We start from the raw sequence: 13,715 nt of genomic DNA on the forward strand, positions 1-13,715 counted from the left end.
CATGAGTTGTTCAGAAAATGGCAAGGACCATAAGGTCCCTCAGTAGGACCCAACACTGGGTGTTTACTTAGACCAGACTCCAGATACACGAACTCAGACCTCATGGAGGCCAGCTCAGACCCCAGAGAGGCCAGTTCAGAGCCAGTCAGGTGGGATATGAGAAGCTGTAGTCATGAATATGTTCTCTTAAATAGGCACTGGTAGCCAGTGAAAAATTTTAATCCACAGACAGGCATGCTCAAATCCAAAAGGCAGCATAATGTGTTGGCTTCAGAGTCAGACAAACCCAGTTCTACTCCCATATCTGTCACTCCCCATTAGCTGTGTGAGCTTGAGTGTAATGTTATTTTACCTCTCTGAGCCTCAGTCTCCTCATCTGTAAAATATGCATAATAATACCTACCTCATGGGGTTGTTGAGGGATAAGGTATGAGCAGAGCCCCACACAGCCTCTGACATGCAGAAGCCACTTGTAAATGGCAGTCACTGTCAGCTTCACTCTGGGGTCAGTGAAGGAGGGTGTAAGGCTAGAGAGCCGGGGGCTGAGGGGCTGTGGATGAGGAGCCTAAACCAGAGTCGGGAGCCTGGGGAGGTGAGGAAAAGGAGTTAGGCTGAGCCTTTATGCTGATGCTTCCTGGGTCTGGTCACTGGGCTGGACATGAGGGAAGGATTAGAGTCAAGGGTGGCCCAGAGAGTGCTGTGGATACCCTAAGCAACACAGGGGTCACAAAAGAATGAGGAGATTTAGGAGAGCCTGAGGGCCTGGAGGACCTTTGGAGGGGGCATTTGGCAGCCACAGAAAGGTCGGTTCTGGAGTTTGGGAGAAAGGCCATGGTGGAAAGGTCAGTCTGGGAACCACCCTTGTTAGGGTGAAAGTTGATGCCAGATGGGTGGCATTGCCCAAGGAGAGGCAAGGCATTAAGAGGGCAGGACCATGGGGAAACCTACAGTTACCCCAAAACAGAGAAGCCATAGAGTCCTGGGCAGACATGGTTAGAGAAGCACAGGAGAGTGGGAAGAAGGAAGGGAGGTGTCATCAGCTGTGGGCAGGGATGTGAAGACTGAAAAGGGCCCTGGAGTTTGCCAGTGGGGTTCCTCACCAGAAGCCACCCAAGGGTCTGGCCTACCAAGAGGTGGCATTTGGGTGGTTAGGGCCAGGGAGTTGGAGATTATTTTGAGCCACAGACTGAGTCACAAAAGCAAGGCAGGACTTTAGAACCCAAAACCATGAAAGTGTGGGCTACAAGAGGAAGGAAGCCTAGAGAAGGTGGAACAGGAGCCCCAAAGCACGAGGACAAGAGTTCTTCTCATTTAAAATTCACAGCCCCAACCATCCGCTCATTCATCTCTGCAGGATGGGGGCTGCAGACCTGTATTTTAACCAGCCCTCAAGTGATGCCAACATAGGTAGCCCTTGGGGAACCACTTTGAGAAGCCCTGTTCTGGGGTCCTTGAGCTCCACCCAGAGAAGATTTTATCAGGAGAGGAAGGAGAGAACACCTTTACCATGAGGGAGGATGCAGACCCAAGTGCAAACCTCTGCTTATCCCCACGTGCCCTCAGCTGCTCCTCTGGCTTCCTGGCCTTTTGATTTTCCTCCTTCAGATCTGAGGCCAAGTCAGTAGCCTCACAGAGATCTCTGGCTTTCTGCCAAGGCGACTCTGGGTGGAGATAACCGGGCTCAAGTGTGGAAGATGAGTGCACAGTCACCAAACCAGGGGTACCTCTGCTTTAGCCTAGAAGAAGTAGAACAGTGTCTGGCCACAGTAGTGAGAAATAGAAGCTAAAAGACACTTCCACCCATGCACATACGCAAATCCCTGCTGGTACCTGCATCATTCTCATTTCCTCACTCCTTTGAATCCAAGAGTCCTACTTTCTACTGTTTTAATCTCTCTTTCTCAATATAGCTAGATTTCCTAGCATCTGCATTCTTGGAACACAGAAAGACTTTCCCCCAAGCCTTAGCTTCCTGTTTTTCTGATCTGGACCCAAAGAACTCACTCAACTGTTCAAAAGCAATCTCCCAACTTAGACACATCCCCTGGGACCTCTGTGGGTGAGTTTTTCCTCCCTCACCCCATGGAGGAAATAATTTACTAAGCTCAGTCAGACTGAGATGCTACCACTTAAATATGCTCCCAGGTCTGGCAGAAACCATAGGGAAAGGACCACGCACGGTGCAAAAGAATGAATCACTAATGGTGGAATTTCTGGCATCAGTGGCAGATGGCACTGATGGACTGAGATGGGTCCTCAGTGCATGCACTTCAGTGACCCTGAGTCACCTTTCACACAGTATCATTTTGTTAGCTCAGGCCTGCCCCCTCAAAGCCTAAAAAACAGGCTTTGAGCATCAGCACTAAAATATGGGGTCAGCTCGCCATCTTACTCACAGAACTCATGGAAAAGGCCCAGTGCCTTCCCCAGCACCCACACCCAGCACCCTAGGTGTTGGGAGGCGTTTGCACCTTTGCCTTGGCTTTCCCAACCCCACTCTTCATTGATCAGCGTTGCTGTCCTGGAGAGTTCCTAGGGGCGCTTAATAATATTCTACTCTGTGTCAGCACCTCAGCATGTGGACAGCTCCTTCACATGTTGTCCCTAACGCCCACCTCCACCTCCCTAATCAGCACTGTGCCCTCGAGGACAGCTCCCAGTGGAGCCAGTTCCCCACTGACAGCTTTGTCCTCCCCAGCGGTACTGTCTTTCAGCACCAGGACCACATGGACAGCTCTCACTCCCAGCCTAGGTTGGTCAACCTGCTGGGGAGAGAGGGGCCTGTGGTTATCAGGTTCCCTGACCTCAGCTATCCAATCCCTCCCCAGCACCCACCTCCATCCATCCATCAGCACTTCATTCCCAGAGACAGCTCCCTGGGCCCCAGCCCTCCACGGTCAGAGGTGAAGCCTGAGGCCTCACCAACCTGCCAGTGACCTGTTGTGTGTGGTCAGAACACTGACCGCAGAAGAACCCTGTGTGAACTGTAGAAACCAGAAAGAAAAAACAGCAAGGAAATCGGTCCACTGGATAGAAGGGTGTGAGCCTAGGTTGCTGTTAAGAGTGCCTGTGTGTGAGAGAGGGCTGACCCTGCCACCCCTTAACCATAAGACCTTACACCAATCACTGCACACTCAGTCTGTCTTCTCCTGTATAAATGGTAGGGCTGGAGTACCAGTGCAAAGCATTGTTGTGAAGGATTAAACAAGCTAAGTGCATAAAGCAGTGCTGAGCACATAGCAGGAATGATGTTGATGTTGCTGTTATCATTTTTTGTTCTTCTTCCAAGCCTTGGCTTGTAATCCACAGGGATGGAGCAGACAGTAGGAGAGAATGAGGGGGATGAGGGCAGAAGAGGACAGTGTCATGTTGGCCAGTTAGGCCAGTTAGGACCTGGAGGCTGGAGGCAGCCAGTGCTGCAAAGAAGACCTCAAGAAGTTCAATGCAGCTGTAGGGAAAGAGTTGAGCAGTGTGAGAGAGGATGCTGGGATGTGGCCGAGGCATTTAGCTGAAACCAGAGTGCAATGTCCAGAGCCGCTGGCCCATCCCAGGCAGGGCCACCATCCCCAGCCTTCCCACTGCATGTTCCCTCTCTTGCAGCCCAAAGTGAAGCTTCCCCAACACTTTTCTGCCTCAGACAGGTTGTCTTGCCTCCATCTGCTAGTGTTTTAGCTTCATTAGAAACCCAATAAATTTTTTTTAAGGAAATTATTTCTAAACATGGAGCACATAAAGGGTACAAATTTTGGAAGACAGACACTGCAGTCAGAAGCCCAAGGGTGGGCAGTGGATGTCACAGGCAGAAGGTGAATTCTGGTCAGCTCATGCCTCCCTGATTCTAGGGCATTTCTCCTTCCTTCGGCCTCCAGCCAAGCACGACTTGATCTGCAACTGGGATGTCCATTTCTGCTAGAGAGAAGGCAGCAGCAGGGAAGCCCTGGGAACTGTGTGTGACCCAAGAAGCAAGGATGCTCAAGGATGGGGCTAAAATAGCCTTTCAACACTGAGCTTCTGTCCAGATTGCACCCTTGCGTTACCGAAGAGGAGACTGAGGCAGGAAGGGCCATAGTGCGAGTTGGTGAAGGACAAGTTGGTGAAGGACAAAGGAAAGGCAGAGGCTTTGGATGGAGCAGACATATTGAAACTATGCCAAGTCCTACCCATATGGCCGTGGCCACTGTGGCCTCTCTGAGCCCCAGTTTCCTTGCCTGTGAGGTGGGGAGAGCAACACCACACAGCCACGGAAGGCACTTGCTAAGCAATTGCTGTTAATCATAGTCATCACGCCAAGATCAAAATTGAGTGGATCTGATGCCCAGGAGTAACCTGAACCAAAAGTTGGCATAAATCCCTTGACCCAGCCTGCACATCCTGACCATGGGGTTGAGGTTATTTGGGGGCTCTGTGTGGCAGAGTGAGCAGACCTTAAACAGCAGGAAGGAGGATCTGAGCATCTTTCTTGCTCTCCTCATAATCCCAGTTCCCAGGGCAGGACCTGAGATGCAGTTCATTAGTTTTATTGGGTAGGTGAATGAGCAGATGGATGGAAAGATTGATGGATTGACAGATGGACAGACAGCTAATGGTCAAGCAGACAGATGGACGGATGAACGAATGGATGGATGGATGGATGGATGGATGGATGGATGGATGAGCAGAAATGGAAGGTTTTTCCTGCCATCTAACATTGGCAGCTCCTCTGAGAACAGAGGACAGTGGAGGGAGTTGACCCTGGTGGGAAGGTAAGGGCTAGACCTCCCCTTCCTCAGGCCAGGCATGAGGGTGAGAAGCTCCACAAGAAGCCCTGGATCCCTGTCGCTGCCTGTCCCTTAGGCCTACTTCTGCCACCTGTGCTTTCAAGGCTGATGCAAGGCGGTTTCTGTGGGATTTTTTTTTAGATTTTCCTTTTCTGGTTAACAGAATAGGAGTTGTCTAAAAATAGCACTAAATTTGCTTCCGAGGTATTCATTTTCAGTTCCCTTCCTCTTTCCCTGTTCTCTCTCCTCGACTGTGAGAATTTGTGAAATTGTCTTCTTCAGCTTTGAGCACATGCACACACGCACTCATACATCGTGGGACTTGCACACTCAGAGACAGGTGTGGCACAGATATCTTGGGCTTGCTCTCTCTCTCTCACACACACACACACACACACACACACACACACTCGTGCTGACATGCTCCAGTAGACCTGTGTGGCACACCTTGTCCTTTGGGGTCACTCACACCAACCACATGTCCACTGGTACATCATAGGGACCCTCTCTCCTACACACAAAGCACAGTCACTTGCTGGCCTACTCTAGGACCAGCATTTGCACACGTCTTCTGACACAGGTGTGCCCCCAGACCCTGTCCCACTCATAGTAAGAAAACCACCATAATGCACTCCCACTGATGCTGCACACCCACACTCACCTTGCACATCTATACTAGCCCTGCACACTCACACTAGCCCTGCACCCACATATGGCTTGTATGCTCACACACCCCACATACCCATACTCAACCTGCACAGTCACACAAGCCTTGCACACCCGCACTGGTCTAACACACCCACGCTCACCCCGCACTCACACACAACCTACAGACACACTGATCTAGCACACTCGCATTGGCATGCCCGCCTACATCCACACTCACCATCAGGCTCTCCCACCTTACGCACACATGCAGAGGAAATTGCCTCCCCCAGAGAGGGATATCTAAGAGAATGGCTAAGGTTCTCTGGGTGAAGACAAGGGAGGGGCTGTTGGCCCTCCCTTGCAATGAGCTGACTACAAGTGAACCTTATTGCAACCATGAGGGAGGAACATTTGCTAACATTTAGTTCACCTGTTTCCTTGGGCTCAGCACAGAGGAAGAGAGTTCCCCATCACTGGGGCAATGGGGCCCCCACAGAAAGGCCAGAATTTGCAGCCAGAAGAGGAAAGCAAATATCCTACCTCATGGGAATTATAAGTAGTTCATCAAGACCAGAACAGAAGGGAAACTACCCTTGTTTGCTGTACCAACAAACTGGAGGCCTCCCCAGCCACCTGAGAGGTGACAAGGAGCCTGGTGGGCATGGGAAAGTCAGAGCTGAGTTCCCTTTGAAATATGGCACTATGGGGTACACGCTGGTCTGGGAGCAATTGGAGGCAGGGAGTAAGTTAAATTATCGTAGGACAGTCACCATTTAACAAGTGTTTCCTCATTGTCAGAAACTGTGCTAGCTCTATCTCAATTAATCCTTACAAAACCCTGTGAGGTAGACTGTAGGGTTGTCTCCATGTTGGGGAGGCTAAACCAAGGCACGGAGGGTGAAGAGCCCTGCCCGAGTCACATAACTAGTAACTGGCAGAGCTAGGCTTCCATCACTGGGGATCTTCAAACTGGACTTGTGCCCCACATCAGTCATTGATGGTTCAAAGGAAAAGTGACCTTAAAAATACACATTAAGGTAGCAATTAAATTCAGCATGTCTTAAAACAGAAAAATTTGGCATCCAGAAGTTATTTTTAGCACATAATTCATGTATGATTGTCCCAGCTACCATCCTTCAGTTAGGATTTGAAAAGCTGTTGGTTTGGGGATTTGTTTTGTTTGTTTTTTATTCTTCCTTCGAAAGATAGATTCCTTCTTTGTTAAATTAACTCCACGCACACACAAAAATTGCTCCTTCCTCTCTCAGCCTCCCTTCTGGCAAAGACTTTTTATTAAGGCACCCCTAACCTATTCTTGAGTCATTGAAATGTAACAATACAGAGTCATTTAAATGCTAATAAGATGCAACTGAAATGCATAAATCCAATATTGTCAGAATGTTCTCCTGGATTCTGAAGGGCTTGGCACATCAGAGCCTGAAGGGACTCCAGAGAGTGCTAATCCAATCCCTTCACTTCCCACATGGGGAAACTGATGCCCAGAGAAGAAAGGGGCTTGGTCAGTGTCACACCGTTGGAGCTGGGAAAACAAGGAGGAGATTCTCACTGGCCTTTGGTCTCAGTTGGCTGTATGGCCCCCAGTGTGTTGCTCAACCTCTCTAGGCCAGGTCTGGTTGTATGTGCTGCCCAGGCCTGTGTGCCCATTGCTTAGGGCAGGTGTGCTCACCTGTGCAGTGTTGAGAGCTGACTGCAAGTGAACCTTATTGCAACCATAAGAGAGGAACATTTGCTAATAACTAGGGGGAGGGGAGCAGGGAAGCCAGTGTTTCATTGTCTGCTTTGGACCAGGAGCTGGCTCTCACTGAGTCATTTGCCTGTCAAACAAACAGGGTCATCCCCACTTTACAGTGGAAGCCTAGCAAAGTTAGATGACTTCTCCAAGGTCACACAGTTCATTTAGTCTCTCAACCCAAGAGTGGTAGGTCACATGATATTTGGATGAGGGAGCAAGAACCTGAGAATCTGGTGGGGTTGTGGCTGAGGGCACAGCTACCTGTCTCAGCTTCACCCTCACACTGATGCCGCGTTACAAAGAGGGGAAACTGGGCAGTGGAGGGCAGCGGATGCATCTCAAAGAAAAACTATTACTGCTGATTTTGTTATCTTTCCTGACCCCCCAGAAAACTCTTAAGGTAGGCAGGGCATGAATCAGTAGCCCATCTTACAGATGAGAAAACTAAGGTCTGAGGACCTATCTAAAGTCACACCTTCCACAGACAGTAGACTCAACACCAAATATTTATTGAGTGCCTTCTGGATGCCAGACACTGCACTAGGTACAGAAGAGACATGGCAATTGCCCACGTGATGCTCTCAGAATCCTGTGGAAAGAAAACAGTTAAGCAGGCTCAAGCAATACAGTGTGAAGTGTACTACAGTCCAGGGGGCACCTGGAGGTCAGGAGCATTTATGCAGTCTAGGTGGTCAGGAAAGGCTTCCAAGGAAGGGACACTGAAGCTGAACAGGACAGCAGCTGTTAGGGAGGCAAAGGCCCAGTTAGTGAAGTGTTCTGAACAGACACATGGCACATCTGCGGAAGTCAGGCATCTGAGGGATTCTATGCAAAGTATAGGGTACTCAGTTCTGTCCATCTGTGAAAAGATCATTTGTATCATATCATACAAGTAGCTTTTGTGCTGGTGGACTTCACACTTTTCCAGCAAATCTCGCTGTCAGAGCAAGCACCAAAGTGGGCTCTACAGCTTGGAATGAAAAAACGAAATGCCCAGATAAGGGATGACCTCATGTTTGTACCCATGAGATGTAGCAAGGATAGGGAACAAGCCACATCATAAGAGGTAGAGAAGGAAGTATGAGATCAGTCACCTTAAGGATGGAGTTCTGATTTTTTATTGATTTTGTTATCCTAGAGTTATATCCCTCTATACTGGCTCACACTGTGTTCCTTCTGCACCTTTTACTGACAGTTGTGTATTTCAGTTTCTTCATGTTTTATCTTTTCATTAAGTCCTTCTTTACCTGAAGAAAAAAAATTCCTACTTGGAGCTGAGAGGAAAAGCATTCCTGGTTAGCCTGGGCCAGGTCAAGTCTTCCTGCTTTGTGCGTCCACAGCACCTGCAGGTCCCCATGATGGCAAACCCTTCAAGTCATAGAAATCACTAATTTAGTTGTCTCTCTTCTTACTGTGAGCTCATAGCGGACAGGGATCCTCTCTGGATTGTTCAGTGCCTGGCACTGTGTAGTACCCAAAACAATCATTGAATGGATGGTTGGATGGGTAAGTGGATGGATGGATGGATGGGTGGATGGATGGATGGATGGATGAGTGGATGGGTAGATGGGTCATTGGGTGGTGAGTGGGTGGATGAATGGATGGAAGGGTGGGTGAGTGAGCAGGTGGATGGATGGATGGATGAGTGGATGTGTGGGTAGATGGGTGGATGGATGGATGAATGAATGGAAGGGTGGGCGAGTGGGCAGGTGGATGGGTGGGTGGGTGGATGGATGGGTGAGTGGGTAGATAGATGGTTGAAGATCATTTTTCATCTTATCACAGTAGTCATTAAAATCAACAGTAGCCCATTAACTCATGCCTACTGTTGTGATCACAGATATAATTGCTGCTAACGATTCTCATAGCTTGCTTGTACTGTCAGAGATGTAATTATCAGTGCCTGTAAGCCACGCCGCAGGTAGCACGGACACAGATAGAAAACAGCACCTCGGGTTTAGAAAGTCCCTTGTGGATTGCAGAGTACTTTCATTCACATATAGCACTTCGTTTAAGTGTCATAAGAACCTCATAAGGGAGATTCACCAGGGGAAGCAGAAAAGCATCCTGATTAGGAGTGTGTCTCTCGACCCAGACTGCCTAGGTTCAAATCCCAGATCCACCACTCACTAATCATGTGATCTTGAGCAATTTACTTCATCTCTCTTGGCCTCAGTTTCCTCATATGTTCTAGAGATAATAAGATCTCATAAAGTGGTTTTATGGATTGACAATAATAATCACAATCATTTGAGTGCTTACTATGTTCTGGACTTGGTTCTAAGTATTTTAAGTGAAATAACTCATTTAAGCCTCATAACATCTATGAGGTAGATACTCCTATTCCCCTCTGCTTTTTGTAAGATAATTAAATCAAAGTTAATTTCCTTCCCATTCAGCTGGGAGATGAAGGAGTCAGAATTTGAACTCAGAATTAGTGGTTTCCAGAGCCCTACATATAACGCCTTGCACCGTCTCTGAGATAGATGTTTCTGTAAAGCACTGAGAGTGCTTGGCACCTAATAAGCGCTCAATAAATGCTTATCATGTGCCCGTCAGGCAATGTTATCAAATATCAGTAGCCCCAAATTATAGACGCTGAAGCTAAGACACAGAAGCCAGGCGACTAGCTCAGAATCACGGGTGATTTCTACTGCCAGTAAGTTTAGTGCAGGTGTGGGGTGGTAAATGTTCACCAGCTTTGCCGTCACCCAATCCAGGCTTGTTGCTTAAGCGCCAAGAACTGAGGCCTCCTGGGGCTCCAGGTCAGTCCCAAATTCCTTCTGGACAGAAGGTCTGCATCTCTGCATCTCCTCATCTCAATTCTTGTCCCTGAGTAAGCAAAGCCTGTTCTGGAAAGTTCTTAGTCAAATCACCTCCCCGGCACTTGCCCCTCCAGCGGGGTTCAACCTTCCCCCAGCATCTGAGACCCACCTCTCCTAGAAGCCCCAGCCACTGCACTGGCCTAAAGGACCTCTGACCTCATTTCCTTCCTTCCTTCTGCCCCAACTGTAGCCCATTTGCCTCACTTTATCCTTGTCTTACTCCTGCCATTTGGATTTTCTCTACGCAGTTTCCTGAACATACACCAAACACATTTACACTGAGCAGGCAGCAGGAAGAGCACTGCTTAATGAAAAAGCTCCCGCCCAGTCCCTGCACGGACCTAGTGCCTCATCCAACCCTGAACAAGGTCCCACATGTTCTCAGAGGTCTCTCCTTGCCTCCTATGGCTGGCCCTAGACTGGGGAGGGAGCCGTGTTGAGGCTCTGTACTAGCTTGTACCAGGGGGAGGAGAGCATTCGGCCCAAATCCCAAATGCCAACACTCTCCCCAGAGAGGTTCAGCATCCTAGACCAAGCCCCTACCAGGCCCTTCTTATGGGGTGGTAGACAAGAGTCCAAGGTCTAAGGTTGAAAAGATCTTCCACTCCCTGGCACCTCCCCACTGTGTGACCTTGGACAAGTGACTTCACCCCTCTGAACCTCATTCTCTTGGTCTATAAAATGGAGATAATTATAGCATCCACTTCACAGGGTTGTAGAGAATGAGATAGTGTCTTGTTTGCTTTTCATTCATTCATTTATTCATTAACATTTGTTTACTAGGTAGCTACAAGGAGTCAAGTGTTTTTCTAGTCAACTCTCATAGAATTTACCTTGGATGGATGATACAGAACTCATCCCACAGTGCCTGGTACATAGTAGATGCTTAAGAAATGGCAGGGGAGTATTGGTTTTTTTATTCACATTCTTGGTCCCTACCTCTCCTGCTCCTCTGAGGAATATATTGTTGGGGTCAAAACTCATGGATTCTATGGATGGTGTGTGTTCCATCCATGGCCAAGGAACATGGCCTCTCTTGAGTATTGTAGGTGGGAGCACCAAGCATGCAGTTTCTTCGGTGTCTTGTGTCTCTGTGTCTCTTCTTGAGGCATCATATCCATTTTATGTTCTATTCTGTAAGAGACCTGTTGGTCCCAGTGTAAAAACAATCTTCCTACTACATCCCTGAGTAAAAGTGTCCCTTGTGTAAGACATTTAAGGTTTCTCCTGTGGCTCCAGCACCCCGTGACCCAAGACTGGGAAGCCTCAAATCCAGAAGCACACTGGATTTGAATATGGTTTATAATTAGTTCTCAGTAAATTGGGAAGTAGTCAGGGGTGGGGGTAAGGAAGAGTGAGTGTTTTGTCCGCAATTTACGGATGAGTGAACCAGGACTCCAAAAACTGAAGGAAATTGCCCAGGGTCCCACAGCCAGGATTTGAACCCAAATCGCTCCGATGCCAGTATACTGTGTTCTTAGCAACTGCCTGGCACAGTCCTCCCTCCCACCAGGGCTCTTGGGAGACAAATGTGGGAGCACCCCCTAGGGGAAGGGGAGGAGCCCGGGGCTGTGAGCCGGGAGACCATTTCCTTCCGCGCTCCTCAGCACTCTCACTCCGTGTGGCTCTGGAAGAGTGCTTTTCCCTCTCTGACTCTGAGCTTCAAGTTCCTCGCTGGGAAAGTGACTTAGCCCTAGAATGCCTCAAGCTCTAAAATGTGTGAAAGATGAAGGATTAAGATAGAGATAAGGCAGGGGAGGAGTTGGAGCTTGGGAGGGGGTCAGTCCTGCCTTCCTTCCCTTACCCCTTCCCCTCACTGTCCTGGGCCCAGGATGGCCAGCTGTCCATGACTGCTGGGCGGGGCTGGTCCCTGTGCCAGGCCCAGCCGAGCTCAGCTGGGGCCCTTTGTCACCCAACGCTTGCTGGGGCCTCGGCCTCCGGTGTTGGGTGTCGGGGCGGATTGGATTCTCTCCTGGCAGCCCCACAGATGCCGCAATCCTGCAAGGGTGGCCGGGCGGGCAGGGAGAAGCCGGAGCTCCCACCTCCTCCTGGGCTCCAGAGAGGGACAGGCGGCCGCTGTCCGTGGTGCTGGTCTATAGGGACCTCCTCCCCGCGCCAGGTGAGGGCTCCATGGACCTGAACTCATACTGGGACCAAGCTCTGGGCTCAATGAATTCTTGTGAATATGCATGAGCTGGCTTCTCCGGCCAGGCTGAGGGCCTCGATTAATACAGTGGGGGCCTGTGGGTGCAGGTGGAGGGCTTTCTCCCATCCCCATGCCTGTGAGACCTGAGTGGGGAGATATGTGGGAGAAGAGTATATTGGTGGACACAGGTGGCATGGGTGGGGGGAGGATTTGTGGGGTGGCGGGGAACCTGGGAACTGTGTATTTGGGGGAGTGTATCCCAGATTGTGTGGACATGGAGCATGTGTAAACATGTTGAGGATAGTGAGAGAAAGAGGGAAATGGAGTCTGGGTGTGCTCAGAGGGCCTGTGAGCACAGCAATTCTTGAGGGAAAAGGGTGGGGAGGTTAAGTTGTATGGCTCAAAGCTGGTGCATGAGGCCTGGGTGTTGATGTGTGTGTGGCAGTGGTGCAGGGCACAAGGACATGCCAGAAGGCATGTGTTGGGGGATGTGTGTACACACAGGGTGTGTGCTGTGAAGCCAGTGTGTTCCACAGCACAGTTCACAAATAGGGAGTTAGAGTGTGTTATGGGGCTATGCCTTGAGGGTGGCATATCGTGGAGTGCCTGGGTTGGCGCTAGTACCATTAGATTTACAGTGTGAGCTGGTGTGTTACGGTGCGTGTGTGTAGTCAGTGTTGTTTGGGTTGCTGTGTGTGTGCCTGGGGCTTTCCTGAGCACCTAGCCCATGTGGCCTCCAGTGCCTGGCCTTTGTCACTCACTCTGTACTTATCCCACAGGAGCCACCACCCCTGACCATGTAGATGCCAGCTCCAGGGAGCAGCATGGGCCCTAATGAATGGAGACTCCTGGGTCTACAGCCCTGAGCCCCTCTGGCCCCTGGACCTCGTCCCACACCGGGAGACACCCCTTGGAGCTCATCACCACTGTCACCAGCCCGCCTCGGCCACCTCCACCCCCTGGGACCCGGAGTCGGCCACCTGGTGCCACAGCTGACCAGTGAGGGTGTGCTGAGGACAGCCACAAGCAGCCATCACCCAGCAGCCTCTTGTCCAGCGCTGACCCTCGGGCCCAGCCTGAGCAGGGACCGCAGCAAACATGGGTGACATGACCAACAGCGACTTTTACTCCAAAAACCAAAGAAATGAGTCGAGCCATGGGGGTGAGTTTGGGTGCACAATGGAGGAGCTCCGCTCCCTCATGGAGCTGCGGGGCACTGAGGCTGTGGTCAAGATCAAGGAGACTTATGGGGACACCGAAGCCATCTGCCGGCGCCTCAAAACCTCACCTGTTGAAGGTAAGTGTTTGAGACTTGAACCTAGGGCTGCAGCCTAGGTAGCCACCATCTGAATTGGCCACAGGGGCCATATTCATAATACATAACAGCAGGGATGTGTCAGAAAAAGACTGAAATGCCAGAATGGCCATTGTAGTGCATTCTAGCTGAGTGTCAGCCCCTCTGAATAGGCTGAGGAACAGGGCTTCATCACTGGTTGGGTGTGACCCAAGCCACCCTCAGAGAGAACAGCAGGAAGAGAGCTGGGTCAAGACTGTGTTCTGGAGACAAGGGGCCCCACAGCTGCAGA

The 13,715-nt window shown here is 50.1% G+C and overlaps 1 protein-coding gene across 14 annotated transcripts in view; it reads left to right on the plus strand.

Moving 5' to 3' along the window:
* ATP2B2 (ATPase plasma membrane Ca2+ transporting 2) overlaps positions 1-13,715 on the plus strand; it is a 381,370-nt gene that overhangs the window by 237,798 nt on the left and 129,857 nt on the right. For all 14 annotated transcript variants that reach the window (XM_003894106.5, XM_031663131.1, XM_009200225.4 and 11 more), the window contains one exon: positions 12,909-13,426. In XM_003894106.5, coding sequence (XP_003894155.1) covers positions 13,228-13,426 — 199 coding nt within the window. In that variant the 5' untranslated portion in view covers positions 12,909-13,227. The remainder of the gene's footprint in view (positions 1-12,908; positions 13,427-13,715) is intronic.

The sequence above is a fragment of the Papio anubis genome, chromosome 2 (genome assembly GCF_008728515.1).
Source record: "Papio anubis isolate 15944 chromosome 2, Panubis1.0, whole genome shotgun sequence".
Classification (NCBI taxonomy): Eukaryota; Metazoa; Chordata; class Mammalia; order Primates; family Cercopithecidae; genus Papio; species Papio anubis.